We start from the raw sequence: 22080 nt of genomic DNA, 5'->3' as shown, positions 1-22080 counted from the left end.
GTAAAGGCCATATATGACAAACCTACAGCCAACATCATACTCAATGTGCGAAAACTAAAACCATTTCCCCTAAGAACAAGAACAAGACAGAGATGCCCTCTTTCACCACTCTTGTTCAACATAGTTCTGGAAGTCCTGACCATAGTGATCAGATAAGAAGAAGAAATAAAAGGAATCCAAACTGGAAAGGAGAAAATAAAATTCTCATTATTAGCAGATGACATAATACTATACATAGAAAACCCTAAAGACTCCATCAAAAAACTACTTGATTTAATAAATGAATTCAGAAACATAGCAGGATATAAAATTAATACCCCAAAATCCATAGCATTTTTATACATCAACTAGTAGCCCGGTGCACGAAATTCATACACATTAAAAGGGAATTAATTGCCCTAATCGGTTTGGCTCTGGATAGAGCATCGGCCTGCGGACTCAAGGGTTCCAGGTTCGATTCCGGTCAAGGGCATGTACCGTGGTTGTGGGCACATCCCCAGTAGGGAGTGTGCAGGAGGCAGCTGATCGATGTTTCTCTTTCATCAATGTTTCTAACTCTCTATCCCTCTCCCTTCCTCTCTGTAAAAAGTCAATAAAATATATTTTTTTAAAAAAAGGGAATTAAGAATAATGTTAGCTATTGAGGAACCAAGATGGCGGCGATATAGGCAGACACGTCCCAGGTCGTGTCCCGGAGCAAATGGAATGAACAGCTGAAACTAGTAACACCCACACCGAATTGGCGAAATTGCTCAGCTGGTGAGAGGGTTTGCAGCCGGGAAGAGCAGAACTCCCCTGGAAAGGTAAAAAAAAACCAGGGATTTGGGCAGGAAAGTTTGCCAGACCTCTGAGCCCAGAGAGTCGGAGGGAGACCGCGTGGCAGACAGCCGCGTCCCCTGGGACAGGCACAGCCCCTGACGGGGGAAAGGAGAACCGCGGGATTCCTGGCGCCCCCAGGGAAATTGAGAGCTGGGTTCTGTGATCACGGAGGACTGAGCCTAAAGGGGGCAGCTAGAAGAGCTGACCTGACCATACAGTCCCTGTAAGAGAAGAAGCTTACAGAAACCAAGCCTTCCCCGTTTCCGCGGCCGGCGTTTGTTTGTCTGTTTTCACTGAATCCTGTTCATGGGACATTTCGGATACAGACACTCACCTGTGCTGAAGAGAGGGAGAGTGTGCGGAGGAGTGGAATCTGGGGAGAGACTGGGGAGAGAGGGGGAGCCGGGAGAGGTGGCAGCGAATTGAGTGCTGAGACACCCCTGAGCCCAAGACTGGGGCAGCCACTCTCTCCAGAGAGTGAGGTTCCTCCCCCCGGCCCCCAGGCAAGGAGCACAGCCACACCCAGATTCCACCCTGTATGAGATCAAGGATTAAAATAACCTTATCAGTCCCTGGGAGTTAACAGGGTCTGGCCTATAGAGGGATTTTCAATCCCAGCAACAACATAGCGCCGGTAACTAACTATTACGCAGTCAGCTCTGGGCAGTGAACTTCCACTGGAAAGAGAGGCCCTATAGCCCCAGAGGCCAACCCCAGAACACTGCCACCCAGAGGCTGACCCACAAACTGACTCTTTGCTAAACACAAAATAAGGCAGTCTGGGAAATAAATGCGACCTGCTTTAAAATAAGGACTGTGGTTCACAACACAGAGGAACAGTATATCGCAGGGAAACTCAACACTCTCCTGAATACCTGGAAGGTCTAAGGCGAGCCACACTGAAGAATAGAAGAACCGAAGGACCTTCACTACTGCATTTTTTTTTTCTTTTTTCACTTTTTAACAAAGAAATCAATTTTTTTTAATTTTTTTTTCTGTTTTTTTTTTCTTTTTCCATCACCTGATTTTACCCTTTTAATTACTACCTTCTTATTTTTTAACCAGTATTATTACTGCTACCATTTTACCATTTTTTAAAGTGCCATTTTATTTTCTCTTTATTTTATTTTGGGATTAGTGTTCTCCATTCTATTTTCATTGTTATATTATTGGTTGTTTCTAGTTTGCATTCATATCCAGGGAGCTGTTGCTGGAATTTGTTGGGATTAATGGCTGTTCTATAGGAGTATTCTCCTCATATAAAAAGTCTCTTCCCCTCTTCCACTTCATTCTCTCTTTTCGCTCTTTTTTTTTCTTTTCTTTTCTCGCTTTTATTTTCCCCCCTCCTTTTTCCCGATTTCATTTTTGCACTCCTTTTTTTGGTCCCTACTTTTCTTTTCTTTTTTTTCTTTTATCTTTTTCTCTTCCTTCTTCCTTATCCCCTAATTCTCTTAATTCAGGTGGTCACCTTTATTTGGAGATATTAATATCGTGAATATATTTGTGTAGAGTGCCTGGTACGTGGTGCCTTGTTGTGTTGTATTTTGTGCCTTTAAATCAATGCAGCAGACCCAAGCAACAGCAACCTCCTGAGCACCACATCCTCTGCTGAGGAACAGCAGCTGTACGTGAAACCTCGCCCCACCAGCCAGAAGAGCCACCACAGCTGTGAACAGCACCCACCAGAGGAGCTGCTGCCAACTGAAGAGCAGCAGCTACCACAACCGCCCGAAGAGCAACCACAGACCAAGGAGTCACTGCCACCCACTGAACGACTCAACATCTAGATATGTCAGTGAGATCAAACATGGGTAGACAAAGAAACCCCCAAAGGAAAGAGAAGGAGGACTCTCCAGAAAAGCAGCTAAGTAATACAGAGGCATGCAACATGACAGATAAAGAATTCAGAATAAGGGTCCTAGAGTGCATAAACCGGATGGAGGAAAAAATCGACAACCTCTTCAAGAAGCAAGAAGAAACAGATGAAAAAATCGATAACATATGGAAGAAGCTAGAAGAAACAGATGAAAAAATCGATAACATATGGAAGAAGCTAGAAGAAACAGATGAAAAAATCAACAACTTAAGTAAGACCCAAGAAGAAATGAAGAGTGATATAGCTGCAATGAAAAACTCCATTGAAAGTATCAACAGTAGACTAGGAGAAGCGGAGGACCGAATTAGTGAATTAGAAGACAAGGAAGCAAAACACACCCAAAATGTACTGCAATTGGAGAAAAAAATTAAAAGACAGGAGGAGAGCCTAAGGGAGCTTTGGGACAACATGAAACGAAACAACATACGAATAATAGGAGTACCAGAACAACAGAAGGATGAACAAGGATTAGAAAACCTACTTGAAGAAATAATATCAGAAAACTTTCCTGAGGTGGGGAAGAAAAAAGTCACACAAGCCCAGAGAGTCCCAAACAAGGTGAACCCGAAAAGACCCACACCAAGACACATCATAATCACCATGGCAAATGTTCAGGACAAAGAGAGAATCTTACAGGCTGCAAGAGAGAGACGGAAAGTTACATACAAGGGATCTCCCATTAGACTGTCAAATGATTTCTCAACAGAAACACATCAGGCCAGAAAAGAATGGACTGAAATTTACAAAGTGATGCAAAGCAAAGGACTGAATCCAAGAATACTCTATCCAGCAAGGCTATCATTCAAACTTGAAGGGGAAATAAGAAGCTTCACAGACAAAAAAAGGCTAAGGGAGTTTGTCACCACCAAGCCAGCAATGCAAGGAATGCTAAAGGGACTGGTATAAAAAGAAGAAATAAAAAGCTCAGAAAGAAAACAGCCACACACACACACAAAAAGAAATGGCTACAAACAAGTACCTTTCAATAATAACTTTAAACGTAAACGGACTAAATGCTCCAACCAAAAGACATCGAGTGGCTGAATGGATAAAAAAACATGACCCATACATCTGCTGTCTACAAGAAACCCACCTCATTAGAAGGGACTCACACAGACTGAAAGTGAAAGGATGGAAAAATATCTTTCAGGCAAATGGAAAGGAAAAGAAAGCTGGGGTAGCAATACTTATATCGGACAAAATAGACCTCAAAGTGAAGGCCTTAACAAGAGATAAGGAAGGCCACTTCATAATACTAAAGGGATCAATACAACAAGAAGATATAACCCTGGTAAACATATATGCACCCAATGTAGGAGCACCCAAATTCATAAAAAAACTCCTGGAAGATATCAAAGGAGAGATCGACAACAATACAATCATAGTAGGGGACTTTAATACACCATTGACAGCACTGGATAAGTCCTATAGACAAACAATCAGCAAAGATACAGCAATCCTAAATGACTCACTAGATCAGATGGACTTAATAGACATCTTCAGAACACTTCACCCCAAAGCCAGGGAATATACGTTCTTCTCAGGTGCTCATGGTACATCTTCAAAAATAGACCACATATTGGGTCACAAGCAAAGTATCCCCAAATTCAAGAAGATTGAAATCATAAAAAGCATCTTCGCAGACCACGATGGCATAATACTAGAAATAAACTACAATAAAAACAACCCAAAATACTCAAACACCTGGAAGCTGAATAGCATGTTATTAAATATTGATTGGGTTACCAATGAGATCAAAGAAGAAATTAAAAACATCTTGGAAACGAATGACAATGAAAACACAACAATCCAAAACCTATGGGACACAATGAAAGCAGTCCTGAGAGGGAAGTTTATAGCTCTACAGGCCTATCTCAAAAAACAAGAAAAAATGGTAGTAAATCATCTAACTCTACAACTCAAAGAATTAGAAAGAGAGCAACAAGAAAACCCCAGAGTGAGCAGAAGGAAGGAGATAATAAAGATTAGAGCAGAAATAAATGACATAGAGACCAAAAAAACAATACAGAAAATCAATGAAACCAAGAGCTGGTTCTTTGAAAGGATAAACAAGATTGACAAACCTCTAGCCAGACTCACCAAGAAGCAGAGAGAGAGGACCCAAATAAATAAAATCAGAAACGATAGAGGCGAAATAACAACAGACCCCACAGAAATACAAATGATTTTTAAAAAATACTATGGACAGCTCTACTCCAACAAACTAGACAAGCTGGAGGAAATGGACAAATTCCTAGAAAAATACAACATTCCAAAACTCAATCAGGAAGAATCTAAAAATCTCAACAGGCTAATAACTATGGAAGAAATTGAAGCAGTCATCAAAAAGCTTCCATCAAACAAAAGCCCAGGACCAGACGGCTTCGCAGGGGAGTTTTACCAAACATTCAAGGAAGAACTAAAACCTATCCTCCTCAGACTACTACAAAAAATTCAAGAGGAAGGAACACTTCCAAGCTCATTCTATGAAGCCAGCATCACCCTAATACCAAAACCAGGTAAAGACAACACAATGAAAGAGAATTACAGGCCAATATCCCTCATGAACATAGATGCCAAAATCCTCAACAAAATCTTAGCAAATCGGATCCAGCAGTACATCAGAAAGATCATACACCATGACCAAGTAGGATTTATCCCAGGCATGCAAGGATGGTACAATATCCGCAAATCAATAAACGTGATACATCACATAAACAAATTGAAAGAAAAAAACCACATGGTCATATCAATTGATGCAGAAAAAGCATTTGACAAAATTCAACACCCATTTTTGATAAAAACTCTCAGCAAGGTGGGAGTAGAAGGATCATACCTCAACATAATAAAAGCCATATATGACAGGCCCACAGCCAACATCATACTCAACGGACAAAAACTAACACCATTTCCCCTAAGAACAGGAACAATACAGGGATGCCCCCTCTCACCACTCCTGTTCAACATAGTACTGGAAGTGTTAGCCATTGCAATTCGGCAAGAAGAAGAAATAAAAGGCACCCAAATTGGAAAAGAGGAAGTAAAACTGTCCTTATTTGCAGACGACATGATATTATACATACAAAACCCTAGAGATTCCATCAAAAAGCTACTAGACTTAATACATGAATTTGGCAATGTAGCAGGATACAAAATTAACCCCAAGAAATCTGAGGCATTTCTATACACCAATAGTGAACTTTCAGAAAGAGAGATTATAAAAACAATCCCGTTTACCATTGCACCAAAAAAATTAAGCTACCTAGGAATAAACTTAACTAAAGAGGTAAAAGACCTCTACTCAGAAAACTATAGGACGTTGAAAAAAGACATAGAGGAAGACATAAACAGATGGAAGAACATACCGTGTTCATGGATTGGTAGAATCAACATCATTAAAATGTCCATACTACCCAAAGCAATCTATAAATTCAACACACTTCCCATTAAAATACCAACGGCATACTTCAGAGATCTAGAACGAACTCTCCAAAAATTCATCTGGAATAAAAAAAGACCCCGAATAGCTGCAGCAATCCTGAAAAAGAACAAAGTAGGTGGGATCTCAATACCAGATATCAAGTTGTATTACAAAGCCACTGTTCTCAAAACTGTCTGGTACTGGCACAAGAATAGGCATATAGATCAATGGAATAGAATAGAGACCCCAGAAATCGGCCCGAACCAATATGCTCAATTAATATTTGACAAAGGAGGCAAGAACATACAATGGAGCCAAGATAGTCTCTTCAATAAATGGTGCTGGGAAAATTGGACAGATATATGCAAGAAAATGAAACTAGACCACCAACTTACACCATACACAAAAATAAACTCAAAATGGATACAGGACTTAAATGTACGACGGAAAACCATAAAAATTCTAGAAGAATCCAAAGGCAACAAAATCTCAGACATATGCCGAAGCAATTTCTTCACTGATACAGCTCCTAGGGCACTTGAAACTAAAGAAAAAATGAACAAATGGGACTACATCAAAATAAAAAGCTTCTGCACAGCAAAAGAAACCATCAACAAAACAACGAGAAAACCCACTGTGTGGGAAAACATATTTGCCAATGACATATCTGATAAGGGCCTAATCTCCAAAATTTATAGGGAACTCATACAACTTAACAAAAGAAAGATAAACAATCCAATCAAAAAATGGGCAAAGGACCTAAATAGACACCTTTCAAAAGAGGACATCCAGAAAGCCAAGAGACATATGAAAACATGCTCAAAGTCACTAATCATCCAAGAGATGCAAATCAAAACAGCAATGAGGTACCATCTCACACCTGTCAGACTGGCTATCATCAACAAAGCAACAAACGACAAGTGCTGGAGAGGATGTGGAGAAAAAGGAACACTTGTGCACTGCTGGTGGGAATGCAGACTGGTGCAGCCACTATGGAAGACAGTATGGAGTTTCCTTAAAAAACTGAAAATGGAACTCCCATTTGACCCTGTGATCCCACTTCTAGGAATATATCCCAAGAAACCAGAAACACCAATCAGAAAGGATATATGCACCCCTATGTTCATAGCAGCACAATTCACCATAGCTAAGATCTGGAAACAGCCTAAGTGCCCATCAGTAGATGAATGGATTAGAAAACTGTGGTGCATCTACACGATGGAATGCTATGCTGCTGTAAAAAGGAAGGAACTCTTACCATTTGCAACGTCATGGATGGAACTGGAGAGCATTATGCTAAGTGAAATAAGCCAGTCAATAAAGGAAAAATACCACATGATCTCACTCATTCATGGACAATAGAGACCATTATAAACTTTTGAACAATAATAGATACAGAGGCAGAGCTGCCTCAAACAGATTGTCAAACTGCAGCGGGAAGGCCGGGGAGGGTTGGGGGGCAGGAGGTAGGGGGGTAAGAGATCAACTAAAGGACTTGTATGCATGCATATAAGCATAACCAATGGACATAAGACACGGGGTGATAGGGGAGGCTAGGGGACTGTCTAGGGCGGGGGGATAAAATGGATACATATGTAATACCCTTTGTAATACTTTAAGCAATAATAAAAAAAAATAATGTTAAAAAAAGGGAATTAATTAGTGGAGATATTTTAATATTGCTTTTTGCCCTTTCTCTATAATAGAAGTGTGAGAGAGGAAAGGAAATAAGTAAAATATATATGAAAATAATATATAAATTTGTTAATAAATAAACAGTAACAAAAGGATATAACAACACAGAGGCATGATATAAAAACGACAAAAACATGATATGAAAACAACAGAAACATGATATAAAAACAACAGTGATGTAAACAATGAATGATAAAGTGATTAAACTTATTCTAATATCTCCCTGTACACCACATTAAGAGTGAAAACACTTTCAGAGTGCTTGACTAATTTCCCTTGTGATGAAGTATTTAGAAATTGAAGTGTAACGTCACATGCTCTTCAAACTCGAGAGAAAGCAACATATAACTGACCATGTGCAAAAATGGGTTTAGGTAGGAATATGCCTACTTTGTCTAGAGTTTGTCCTTGTGATTTATTAATAGTCATCACAAATGCTGGCATCACGGGAAACCATTGTCAAATCAATTTAAATGGGAGGCCAGTGTCAGATGGGGACAAATTAATTCTTGGAATCAGAACAACCTCTCCCTCTGCACATCCTGTTAATACTTCAGCTTTGATAATGTTAGGTCGAAATCTTTTGATAATAAATCTGGTACCATTACAAAGACCCCATTTACTATTGAGATTTCTCAATAGCATGATGATTGCACCCACTTTCAATTTTAATTTATGACACGGCATTCCCAAAGGAGTAATACTATTAAGAAATTCGATGGGAAAATTTTTCTTTTCAGCATCATCTGTGGAATCAATGGAATCATCACTCAAATATGTGTGAAAATCTCCATCAAGTATATCCAAATTTTCTTCATTTAATTTTTGAACATGCTCATTTTTTGGACAAAGAATTGCACATTTAGATATATTTTTAATATTATCTATAGCAGTGGTTCTCAATCTTGGCTGCACATTAGAATCACCTGGGGATCTTTTAAAAATCCTGATTCCTGGGCCTCACCCTTCGGAAATTGTTTCTTTGTTATGGGGTGGGGCCACAACATTAGTAACAAAGAAACAGAATTTCTGGAGGATGAGGCCCAGAAATCAGGATTTTAAAAAGATTCCCAGGTGATTCTAATGTGCAGCCAAGGTTGAGAACCACTGATCTATAGATACAGCATTTCCAAAGGTAGCTTCAATAATAGATCCATTACAAATCATTTCACTTCCATGCTCCACTCTGAGGGTGGGTTCCTGCCTGAAAACTCGCCGTGAGAGCTGGTTCCTGCCTAAAACCTCACCCTGAGGGTGGGTTCCTGCCTGAAACCTCGCCCTGAGGGCTGGTTCCTGCCTGAAACCTCATTCTCCAGGAAACAGCTGGGGGAGGGCGCAGCCATTTCCAAGATGACCCCTGCAGGACTGCCTTCCTTCCAGGTTGGTCTTTGTTCTGGCCGTGATGTTACACCCAGGGTTTTTATATAAGTAGATAGTGAACTCTCAGAAAGAAAAACTAAAAAACAACAAAAAAAAAACAAAAAAAAAAATCCCATTTATCATTGCAACAAAAAAAATTAAGATACTTAGGAATAAACCTAACAAGAAGGTAAAAGGCCTTGAAAACTACAGGACATTGAAAAAAAGAGATAGAGGAAGATATAAATAAGTAGAAGAATATACCATGTTCATGGGTTGGTAGAATCAACATCATTAAAATGCCCATACTACCCAAAGCAATCTATAGATTTAATGCAACCCCTATTAAAATACCAATGACACATTTCACAGACCTAGAACAAACTCTCAAAAATTTATATGGAACCAAAAAGGACTCTGAATAGCCACAGCAATCTTGAGAAAGAAGAACAAAGTTGGAGGAATCACAATACCAGATATCAAGTTATACTACAAAGCCACTGTACTCAAAACAGCCTGGTATTGGCACAAGAACAAGCATATAGATCAATGGAACAGAACAGAGAACCCAGAAATCAACCCAAGCCACTATGCTCAATTAATATTTGACAAAGAAGGCAAGAGCATACATTGGAGCAGAGACAGTCTCTTCAATAAATGGTGTTGGGAAAACTGAACAGGTACATGCAAAAAATGAAACTAGACCACCAACTTACATCATACACAAGAATAAACTGAAAATGGATAAAAGACTTAAATGTAAGATGTGAAACCATAAAGGTACTAGAAGAAACCATAGCCACCAAAATCTCAGGCATCTCTCGTAGCAATATATTTACCCATACATCTCCTAGGACAATGGAAACTAAGATGAAAATAAACAAATGGGACTACATGAAAATAAAAAGCTTCTGCATGGCAAAAGAAACCATCATCAAAATAACAAGAATCCCCTTACACTGGAGAACATATTTGCCAATGATACATTTGATAAGGGTTTAATCTCCAAAATATAGAAGGAACTCATACAACTTAACAAAAGGAAGACAAACAATCCAATTTAAAAATGGGCAAAGGACCTAAATAGACACCTTTCTAAAGTGGACATACAGAAAGCCAAGAGTCATGAAAAAATGCTCAGAGTCACTAATTATCCGAGAGATGCAAATCAAAATGACAATGAGGTATCACCTCACACCTGTCAGAAAGGCTATAAATCAATAAATCAACCAACAACAAGTGTTGGCGAGGTTGTGGAGAAAAGGGAACCCTAGTACACTGCTGCTGGGAATGCAGACTGGTGCAGCCACTGTGGAAAACAGTATAGAGTTTCCTCAAGAAAATAAAAATGGAACTCCCTTTTGACCCAGTCATCCCTCTTCTAGGAATATATCCTAAGAAACCTGAAACACTCATCAGAAAGAATATATGAACTCCTATGTTCATAGCAGTACAATTTACAATAGCTAAGACTTGGAAACAGACTGAGTGTCCATCAGCAGATGAGTGGATAAAAAAGCTATGGTACATTTACACAATGGAATACTACGTGGCAATGAAAAAGAAAGAACTCTTACCATTTGCAACAGCATGGATGGACCAGGAGAGTATTATGCTGAACAAAATAAGCCAGTCAGAGAAAGATTAAGTATCACATGATCTCACTCATATGTGTAATCTAATGAACGAAATAAACTGATGATCAAAAATAGACCGAGAGTCATAGAGGCATGAACACTGTTAAACCCTAGAGGGGAGGCAGAGGATGCTGGGTGGGAAGAGATCAATCAATGAACTTGTATGCATATATGCATAACCAGTGGACACAGACAATGGGGTGGTGAGGGCCTTGTTGGGGGGGGGTGGGATGGTAGCAAGATGGAAGAGGTTAATGGGGGAAAAAGAAGGACCATTTCCCCTAAGAACAGGAACAATACTTGTAATACTTCCAACAATGAAAAGTTAAAAAAAAAAAAAGCTTTATTACTTAACTTTAAAAAAAATTAAAAAGCACCACCAAGAGAAATGTACTACATCTAAATTATTTTCAGGAGTCACAGAAAATTCTGCTGCAGATTATCAAATTATCACTATAAATATTAGTATATTAATTCAAAACATGACAAATTATTAGCCATAGTACCAGAATCTCTGAGGGAAAAAGAGGCAGAATAATTGACATCAAATTCTGTTGACGCTATTTCTAGAGAAAAAGCAACAATTTACATGGGAAGTTATGCTTCAGGAATTTACTGAAGGCACATACTAACTCCTTTTGACTTAAACAGATCTTTATAAAATTTTCATTAAATTTATTGAGTGACAATTAATAAGATTACATACGTTTCAAGTGTACAAAACTATAATACATAATCTGTATGTTGCACTGTATATTCACCATCCAAAAGTAAAGTCTCCTTCTGTCACCATATATTTGACCCCCTTTAACTTCTTCTACCAACCCTGCTCCTCTTTCCCTCTGGTAACCACAGTACTGTTGTCTGTGTCTATGAGTTTTTTGTCTGTTTATTACTTTCTGTTTATATCCCACACTAGAGGCCCAGTGCATGAATTCATACACAGGTGAGGTCCAGCCAGCACGCCCCAATGGGGGCCAATCCAGAGTGGGGCCAGTGTGGGGCAAGGGGACGCAGGCGGTTAGCCGGCTGGCTCCGTCCCCAATTAGGGTGGGGGAGCCAATTGGGGGTGGGGCCGGCCAGGGGGTAGGGGCCATGGGAGGTTGAGGTGGGGGGGAGCTGATTGGGCCCAGATGAAGCCTATTGGCCACTGCAGTGCGCACCATAGCGACCGGTCATCCTGGTCATTCCACAATTAGGTTGCGGAGCAATTATATATATAGATGAGTGAAATCATATGGTTCTTAACTATTTCGTCTGACTTTTTTCACTTAGCAGGTAGTCTCAAGATCCATCATGTTGTCACAAATGACACTATTTCATCTTTTCTTATGGCTGAGTAGTATTCCATTGTATATATGTACCACATCTTCTTTATCCAATCATCCATTGAAGGATACTTAGTTTGCTTCCATGTTTTGACCACTGTGAATAACATTGCAATGAACATAGGGATACATACATTTTTATGAATAAACTAGTGGCCTGGTGCACGAAATTCATGCGGGGGGGGGGGTGTGTTGTCCCTCAGTCCAGCCTGCATCCTCTCCAATCTGCGATCCTTCAAAGGATGTCCTACTGCGGGTTTACAGGGATCGGGCATAAACTGGTAGTTGGACATCCCTCTCACAATCCGGGACTGCTGGCTCCTAACCACTCACCTGCCTGCCTGCCTGCCTGCCTGATTGCCCCTAACCACTCTGCCTGCTGGCCTGCTCGCCCCCAAATGTCCCCCCCCGTCAGCCTGATCACCCCCAACAGACCCCTGTGCCAGTGTGCTAGCCCCCAACTTCCCCCCCTGCTGGCCTGCTTGCCCCCAACTGCCCCCCTGCTGGCCTGCTCACTCCAAATTCCCCCCCCCCACTGTCCTGATCACCTCCAACTGACCCCTACTGATGGCCTGCTCGCCCCCAACTGGCCCCCCTGCTGGTCCGCTTACCTGCAACAGCCCCGCCCCCCATCAGCCTGATCACCCACAACTGCCGTGCCATCCTGGCCTGATCATCCACAACTGCCCTCACCTCTTGGCCTCTAACCGCCTCTACCTCGGCCCTGCCACCATGGCTTTGTCCAGAAGAACGTCTGGAAGGTATCCTGGAAGGTCTCCCAGTCTAATTAGCATATTACCCTTTTATTAGTATAGATAGAGGCCTGGTGCATGGGTAGGGGCTGGCTGGTTTTCCCTGAAGGGTGTTCCAGATCAGGGTGGGGGTCCCGCTGGGGTGCCTGTCCAGCCTGGGTGAGGGGCCGAGGGCTGTTTTCAGGCTGGCCACAACCCCTTCAGGCTGGGGGTCCCCACTGGGGTGCCTGGCCAGCTTAGGTGAGGGGCTGATGGCTGTTTGCAGGCTGGCCAAGCCCCCCAGCAGGGACCCTCACCCCATGGGGGTGTGACCAGCCTGGGTGAGGGGCTGAGGGCTGTTTTCAGGCTGGCCACAGCCCCTTCGGGGGGTCCCGCTGGAGTGCCTGGCCAGCCTGGGAGAGGGGCTGATGGCCATTTTCAGGCTGGCCATGACCCCTGGTAGCCCAAGCTCCCAGCCTCTCCTTCTTTTTTTTTTTTTTTTTTTCAGCTCGTCCTTGAGCAGGGGCCAGGGTGGGCTGGAAGCAGCTATCTGGGATTTATTTTTCTTCTATAATTGAAACTTTGTAGCCTTGAGCAGAGCCAAGGGCTGGCCAGGGATGGCGGGAAGCTTGGCTTCCTCCATCACCAGGGGCAACCCAAGCCTCCTTCTCACTCCAGCTCCTTGGCCGCCGTCATCTTAGTTGGGTTAATTTGCGTACTTGCTCCTGATTGGCTGGTGGGTGTAGTGGCGTAGCAGAGTGATGGTTAATTTGCATGTTTCTCTTTTATTAGTGTAGATATTTTCAAATTTTTCAGGTAGATATGCAAAAGAAGGGTCATGTGGTAGCTCTAGTCTTAAATTTTTGAGGAATCCCATACTATTTTCCATAGTGGCTGTACCAATTTACACTCCCACCAGCACTATATAATGGTTCTGTTTTTCTCTACAACCTCTGTAACACTTATTTCTTGTCTTGTTGATAATAGCCATCCTAACAGTTGTGATTTTTACTTTCATTTTCCTAATAGCTAGTGAAGATGAGCCTCTTTTCATATATCTTTTGGTCATTTGTATGTCTTCCTTGGAGAAGTGTCTGTTCAGGTCCACTGCCAATTTTTAATTCGATTTTTTGTTGTTGCATTATATGAGTTTTTTGTATATTTTGGACATTAGCCCCTTATCAAAGGTATTATTTGCAAATATCTTCTCCAATTCGGTTGGTTGCCTTTTTGTTTTGTTGTTGGTTTCTTTTGCTGTGCAGAAGCTTTTAAGTTTGATATAATTCCATTCATTTACCTTTTGTTTCACTTCCCTTGCATTTTGGGTCAAAGTTACCAAGACCTTAAGTTTAGTATATATATTTTCTTTCATATATTTTATTGTTTGAGGTCTTATATTTAAGTCTTTGATCCATTTTGAGTCAATTTTTGTGTATGGTGGCAAATAACAGTCTAGTTTCATTGTTTTGCATGTGGCTTTCCAATTTTCCCAACACCATTTATTGAAGAGGCTTCCTTTTCTCCACTGTATGTTTTTTGCTTTGTTGAAAGTTACTTGCCCATACCTTGTGCCTTTTGCTGAGTGGCACTACGCTGATGCAATTGGCACCCAGCCTTAGGTTGCAGTGTGGTCTCTTCTAAGTGCCTCTGGGCTCAGCACAGGCAGCTGTCAACCAGGGATCACTTTTCAGTGCCTACCAGGAGGCCCTGGGCCGGGCACAGGTGGTGTCTGAATTCAGACTATACCAGTGCCCCTCCCAAGAGGCTCCAAAACGAACACACCTGGTGGCCAGCCTCAGACCACAACAGCACCACCTGATTAGTTACACAAACAGAACACCCAAAGGGTTGGTCTCGGCAGGCACCAGGGCCCCGCTGAGGCAAACCTACTCTGTGTGGTCAACCCTTACTGTGTTGGTAAACCCTACCCACTGACAAACCAACAGAAATCAAGTTTCAATTAGAATAGGTCTTACACAATTTATACCAGGGACACTCTAGGAGCACCCGGCTCAGGTGGCCAGAAAGACTGTGCCATTAAGCCCTATAGACCACATACTACATAGGCCACTCTACCAAACCTTGGAGACGCAGCAGCTCTACCTAATACATAGAAACAAACATAGGGAGGCAGCCAACATGAGGAGACAAAGAAAATGACTTAAATTAAAAAGAGCAGGAAAAAAACTCCAGAAAAGAAACTAAATGAAACCGAGGCAAGCAATCTATAGATGTAGAGTTCAAAACACTGGTTATAAAGTTGTGTGGGCCAACACTCTAGCCACTGCTCAGCACATTCTTAAACAAGCCTACCTAAAGGTCATCTGACTCTTAGAAAAATGTACCTTTGTTTAAATTATTTAGTACTTATTAGGGCCAGAACATAAAGTTAGGTGTCAACTTGGAGAAAACTTATAAAAATGGAAATGACTTTTGTCCAGTGGAGATACAAATTATTTTTGTCTAGTAGAGAAGTTAACTCCAAAGGTATGGTTTCATTGTCATACAGCATATTAACCAACTTAATATTCTAGGTTTAGCAATCTAATTTCAACAGTTCTTTGTTGCACTGACTATACTGGTATGTATGTTGGTTTCTCTCTTCTCTTTTGAGTGGGGATTTAGTCATCCTGCTTGTTCCCTTATCAATATGTTAAATAAAACTTGGTCTCATGCTCACTATTTGTAGGCATGAGAATTATATTTTCCCAAAAATATATAAAAAAGCTCCACAGAAATGTTGGTTTTGCTAGAGAAACAGTAACTCTGCTAAACCTCCAGAAACAATGCCCAGAACTTCTGTATCTATTTTTATTTTATTACTGATCAAATAAACTGCTTAATTTTCATAAGTAATGTCAAGAATAATAAATATACTAAAAATAATTATCAACTTATCACCATCATCAATCCATAAGTATACCTATCCAATGAAGAAGGACAAGAATAATCTTCACAAAACAACAACAACAATTTCTTCGTTATGAAAAATTATCCAAACAGCCAAATATTTTAAAATATATGCTCAGATCACTTCAACCACCTCTGGGCACAGAGTGTGCAAGCAAAGAAATCTCCACAATCAAACATAAAAATAAAGTTTAAATAACCATATTTGGCACTGGCTGGAATGGCCCAGTTGGCTGGAGCGCCAACCAGTACAAAGGTTGCAGGTTTTCAGGGCACATACCTAGGGTTACGGGCTTGATCCCCAGTGAGGGTGCATACGGGAGGCAACAAACCAATGTTACTCTCTTACATCAATGTTTCTCTCTTCCTCAGTCTCTAAAAATCAACATATCCTTGGGTGAAGGTTAAATAACCATATTGGAACCCCAGGTTTCAGGATAGTCCTCAGTAGCCACAGTAATAGCATAACTAAACACTGCAAGCCTACTGACTACGTATGCTAAAATAAAAGTATTAATCCTATTTTAAAAAAAAACCCACCCAATCTTATTAGAGTAAAATATCCAGCCCTACCGCTTACAATAAGTAACTTTTATGAGCCACACATTATACATCAGATATAACAGCCTTTTATCTGGAACACACATTTGCCAAAGCATTAACTATGGCTAACCAATCCAACATATACATTCTAATGGAACATCTCTAGTTTGTATGTGTCTATTTATTCATGTATGATGAAACATATAAGGAGCCTGCATACCACAGACACCTGGAATATCAAAGTGATCCCAGTATTTTCACATATGAATCAGCACTTATAGGCCAGGTACTCCTATGAGAACACGTTTTCTGAGGAGATACAATAATTACAAATTTACTTTCAACTATCTATTCATTAAAAGAATAAACCTGAAGTGAATAAGTCCTTCCTTACATAGTTCTTTTCACTATATTTTACATGAAAAAGGAACAAATAAGTCCTCAGGATGAAGACCAAATATAAATAAAATTCCATTTCATCCTTAGTGCATAATCAAAAATATCTTAAGATTTATTTTCCCAATTACACAATTACCTGATAAGAGGACTATTTCCACAGTGGATCGATCCCTAGAGCATGTGCTCTGCTGCCACTGGTGCTAGCGATATACAGCCTGCTGCTGTCTGTCCTGCTCTGAGGTTTATTTTCAAAGTCAAAGTCTCAAGTTAGTGTATCTGATTGCTAAAACCTCAGTCACATGGATTCCCCTGCACATATAATAAGCTGAAAAATGCAAGTTGTTTTGTTTTCTTTAATCTACCTTGAGAAAGCAGTCTTGACTTTTATCAAATGCAAATCTGACATTTTATTTTACTTACTTTAAATTTTTCAAAAAAATCTTTAACTTATTATTTAAGCATTGCTATAATTTCCTCTCAACATGTTTTCCCAGATTATTCTCCCAATCTATCTCCCACCTACATCCATACCTTTCTCTCTCGCCTTCCCTCCATTATTCCCTTCCTCTCTTTCTTACACACACACACACACACACATTTCCTCTGGCTCGAGTATACTATTAATCTCTGAAACACACCACCATCCCTGCCCATAGTAATGATCTTCCCTCAGCTAAAATGATATTTTTCCATAAAATATTTTTCATCTATCTCAGGTAGAAACATTCACTCTTACCTCAAAATTACACTACATACAACACATGCTTTATATTTTACTACACCTTTATTAGCCTATACATCTCCTCCCTCCAGAATCCCCAAACCATGCATCAGACTGAGTTAGGAATTGTTCTTTATGCTTCTGAGCAACCTGAAGTTAACTCTAGTTTAGCACTTATCACAATGTATTGTAATGACCTGTTTCAAATATTGACATGTGAACTCCATTAAGACTACATGTGTTTATTCACCATTGTATTCCGCCTATATAGTACCCAATAGGTACTCAAAAAATATCTGTTGAATAATTAGAAGATGAAATCAAGAATAAACATGTTTACTAGTCAGCCTCATTTATGCGTATGAGCTACTCAAAATGCCTAGGAAAATGTCATGTACATGGTAGGCACACTGTAAAAGTTTATGAAATGCTTGGATAAAAAGAAATTAAATAACAATAGTAAGTTCACAAATTTGTCTTCAGAATTTCCAGAGACTGTAGAAAGCAGTAATTAGATTGACAGCATTACTGGAAAAGCCCAATGCTATAATCCTGCTACCAACTGGAATGAAAGTATGTGTACGCTTGACTATCTTCATCTAAAGCCTTTTTGTCCAGGAGCAGCACATGACCTTGTACAGGAGAGGAAATCAATGCAGGATTGTTAAGCTGGGGAATGTCTTACCCATGAATCTACAAACCATTCGCCAGCATTCAGAGTTGACAGGAATTTCCAATAGAAGAAGGATGTTGCTGTATAGGATTCGTTTGGCTTGACCTCCCTGATATTGGTTGTTCTTCTCAGGTTATGGTCATGCATGAGAAAAGGCACCTCATCAATACTGCAGGCAGAGGGGGGAAAGAGGGGAAAGGATGGATAGGCTGAACTCAGCTACCTTGGCACACAGAGTTCTCAGAAGCCCATCAAGGTCACAAGTTTCACTAGGGTTCCTTACTCTCTCCCAGATCTCATCAAAGGCTTACATGCTAGTTATTTACACTTTGATGCCCATATTTTTCAGCCCTAGGGTTCAATCTTTTGTGGTATATCATATCAGCGATGGTGAAAGAGTAGCTTCCCTATCCAGGTGTTTTCTGGCATCAAGAAAATAGCAGGTACAGTAGTGACTGAGAGTGAATGGGGTGGTGCTAGGGCAAGGCCCTAAGGTCCCAAAATTATGCTAAGCAGGCATCCACACAATATTCCTGTGTTTTTCTGACTCATTCCCCAGCTAGGCACTTGCCCTGAGTATTTCTGGTCTACATCCTTCACATCAGGTGGTATCATTAGAAAAACGTCCTGGTTCTCTTATCTGCTATTTGCCTTAAAGAATCTCTGCCTTTATGAAAATTCTCTCTTCCTTTCCCATTAAAATACCTATGAAAAGAACCCTGTAATGGCCATGAGGGTGAAACAGGGTTGAGACTTAGCTTCCTGCCCATTAACAACTACAAAATTGGACGAAATGAAGGAAATAACTTTTTCAGCCAATGGACAACAGGGAGTACAGTATGATGATTTCAGAAAAGACAAATAAATGAAATAAGCTCTACCATTATCTAGGTTTCCTTCTTGCAGGTGAATATAGGATTGTGGAATACAGGATGGGGGAACCTAAAAGGGACCCAGCTATTGTGCTGAAATGAGGAGAAAAAGATCAGATTAAGGAGAGGTCAAGACATCTAGAATTTGTGGGCTAGAGTCCTATAGAGGTTGGAGCTTGAGAAAGACAGAGAGAAGGAAGTATCTTGATTGATCTAGGGCAGTGGTCGGCAAACCAGGGCTCACAAGCCACATGCAGCTCTTTGGCCCCTTGAGTGTGGCTCTTCCACAAAATACCACGTGCGGGCGCGCACGTACAGTGCAATTGAAACTTCGTGGCCCATGTGCAGAAGTCGGTTTTCGGCCTGGGCGAGTCTATTTTGAAGAAGTGGCGTTAGAAGTGGGGGAACGTTCGCTGAGGTCGACCCCTCAAATTGAGGACGTTTTTAGCAAAGGCCAGCTTAGGAGTACCCTAATTAAGTTAATAACAATGTACCTACCTATATAGTTTAAGTTTAAAAAATTTGGCTTCCAAAAGAAATTTCAATCATTGTACTGTTGATATTTGGCTCTGTTGACTAATGAGTTTGCCGACCACTGATCTAGGGAAATATGCAATTCGCAGGAGAAAGCCTGGATATAAACTGGGGTTAATTTTATTCCAGCTCAGCTCTCAGCCCTGTAGCAGCTATCCATCCCCCACTAAGAGCCATATCGAAAGCAACTGTGTACAGGTTCCTGGAATCGCTTACACAGCAGCTGGTGAGAACCAGGGTAGTAAAAAGGACCCTATACTGCAACTATGAGGGTTTATGCTCTGGTTGCTGGCTGCTGCTTTTTGTCACTGAGGGCAGACAGAGTCATGGGCGATCATTGTTGCAGCTCCCCCCACTGTTGCAAAGCCCTCCCACTCTGCTTGAAGTGACTTTCAGAGGATTTAAAAATCCAGCACCCCTGCCCTGACGGGTTTGGCTCAGTGGATAGTCTTGGCCTGCGGACTGGGGGAGGGCGGAGGTCCCAGGTTTGATTCCAGTCAAGGGCATGTACCTTGGTTGAGGGCACATCCCCGGTGGGGGGTGTACAGGAGGCAGCTAATCAATCTTTCTCTCTCATCGATGTTTCTAACTCTCTGTCCCTCTCCCTTCCTCTCTGTAAAAAATCAATAAAATATATTTTAAAAAAAATCCAGCACCCTTTTTACTACTCTTCATTTTTCTCCTTTTGAAAGCCAGACATTAAAGACAATTATTTTAAAACAAGTGAATATATGAAAAAAATTACAAAGTGACTGTATAAAACAGCTGCATATATAGGGAAATTAGAATGTGACTGTGTATGCCCAAGAAAGGGATCAGAAAAATCTGAAAATACCTGAAGTTTTCACCTCAGGCTAACCCATGGCACAGAGACATCCTAAACAAATTATAATAAAATTATTTTAAATGCAGTAAATCCTTAGGAAGGAGGAGAATCTGATTTCCAGTGTTACCACTTTATTAGATTCAAATGTCCATTTTTCAACCAAAAAAATACCACCAAAAACATCACAAGGCATACAAAGAAACAGGAAAGCATGGCCCATTTAAAGGAAAAAAATAAATCAACAAAAACTGTCTCTGAAAAAGAGCTGATGGCAAATATACTAGACAAAGACTTTTAAAAAACTGTCTTAAAGATACTCAAATAAGTAAAGAAAGATGTAGATAAAGTCAAGAAAACAATGTATGAATGAAAGAACAATATTAATAAAACAATTAAAAACCTAAAAGAAACAAAAAATAATTTTGGAGCTAAAATGTACAATATCTGAAATGAAAAACTGACTAAAGAGATTCAAAGGAAGATTTAAGCAGGCAGAAGAATCAGTGACAATATATGACAATAGAAGTTACTGAGTCTAAGGAACAGAAATATAAAAGATCATATAAAACATTCTAAGGAATACCCGACACCAAAGCCAATCAAACACCCTAGAAGAAAATAAAACTCAGCCCAGCGGTATTGCTCAGTGGTTGAGTGTTGACCCATGAACCAAGAGGTCACTGGTTTGATTCCTGGTCAGGGGTACATGCCCGGGTTATAGGCTCAAACCCCAGTAGGGGGCATGCAGGAGGCAGTGGATCAGTGATTCTCTCTCATCATTGATGTTTCTATCTCTCTATCCCTCTCCCTTCCTCTCTCTCTAAAATCAGCTTTTAAAAAAATAAAACTATAGAACAACATCCCTTATGAACATTGATGCAAAAATCCTTAACAAAATACTAGAAAGAAGAATTCTGCGGTGTATTAAAAAAATAATAAAATATGGCCCAAAACAATTTATTCCTAAAATGAAAGGATGGTTCAACATAACAAAATCCATCAATGTAATACATCATATTAACAGAATGAATGGAAAAAAACACATAATAATTTCAATTGTCACAGAAAAAGCATTTAATAAAATTCAACACCCATTTATAATACCACTTAATAATGTAGGAATAGAAGAAAACATCCCATCATAACAACAGACATAAGAAAACCTACAGTGAACATCTTATTCAACAGTGAAAAACTGAAAACTTTCCCACTAGGAACAAAGCAAGGCAAGGCAAGAAATAAGGCAAGGTCTACTTTTTCCTCTTTTCACAGCAGTACTGGAAGTTCTAGCCAGGGCAAATAAGCAACACAGAGAAATGGATGGCATAAAAATTAGGAAGAAATAAAATTACCTGTTTTCAGATGATAAAATCATATGTAGAAAACCATAAATATTCCCATAAAAAACCCCAGAATAAATGAATTCAGCAAACTAGCAGGATACAAAGTCAAAGCACAAATATCAGTTGCATTACTATACAGTAACTAGAGGCCTGGTGCACGAAATTAGTGCAGGGGGGGTTCCCCTCAACCCAGCCTGCATCCTCTCGCAATCCAGGATGCCTCGAGGGATGTCCACTGCCTCGAACATTCCTCTCACAATCCGGGACTGCTGGCTCCTAACCACTGGCCTGCCTGCCTGACCACCTCTAACCACTCTTCCTGCCTGCCTCATCACCTCTAACCACTCTGCATGCCTGCCTGATTGCTCCTAACCACTTGCCTGCCTGCCTGAT

At 40.4% G+C, this 22080-nt stretch overlaps 1 protein-coding gene across 1 annotated transcript in view; it reads right to left on the bottom strand.

Annotated features, from left to right (window-relative positions):
• Positions 1-22080, bottom strand: part of GDPD4 (glycerophosphodiester phosphodiesterase domain containing 4) — an 86035-nt gene that overhangs the window by 31318 nt on the left and 32637 nt on the right. Inside the window, exon 9 of the mRNA XM_059710658.1 lies at positions 18125-18281. Within this exon, the coding sequence (XP_059566641.1) occupies positions 18125-18281 (157 nt within the window). The remainder of the gene's footprint in view (positions 1-18124; positions 18282-22080) is intronic.

Source organism: Myotis daubentonii, chromosome 9, assembly GCF_963259705.1.
Source record: "Myotis daubentonii chromosome 9, mMyoDau2.1, whole genome shotgun sequence".
Taxonomy (NCBI): Eukaryota; Metazoa; Chordata; class Mammalia; order Chiroptera; family Vespertilionidae; genus Myotis; species Myotis daubentonii.
The sequence above is the reverse complement of the archived record's forward strand: the minus strand, read 5'-3'. Positions and strand labels throughout refer to the sequence as shown.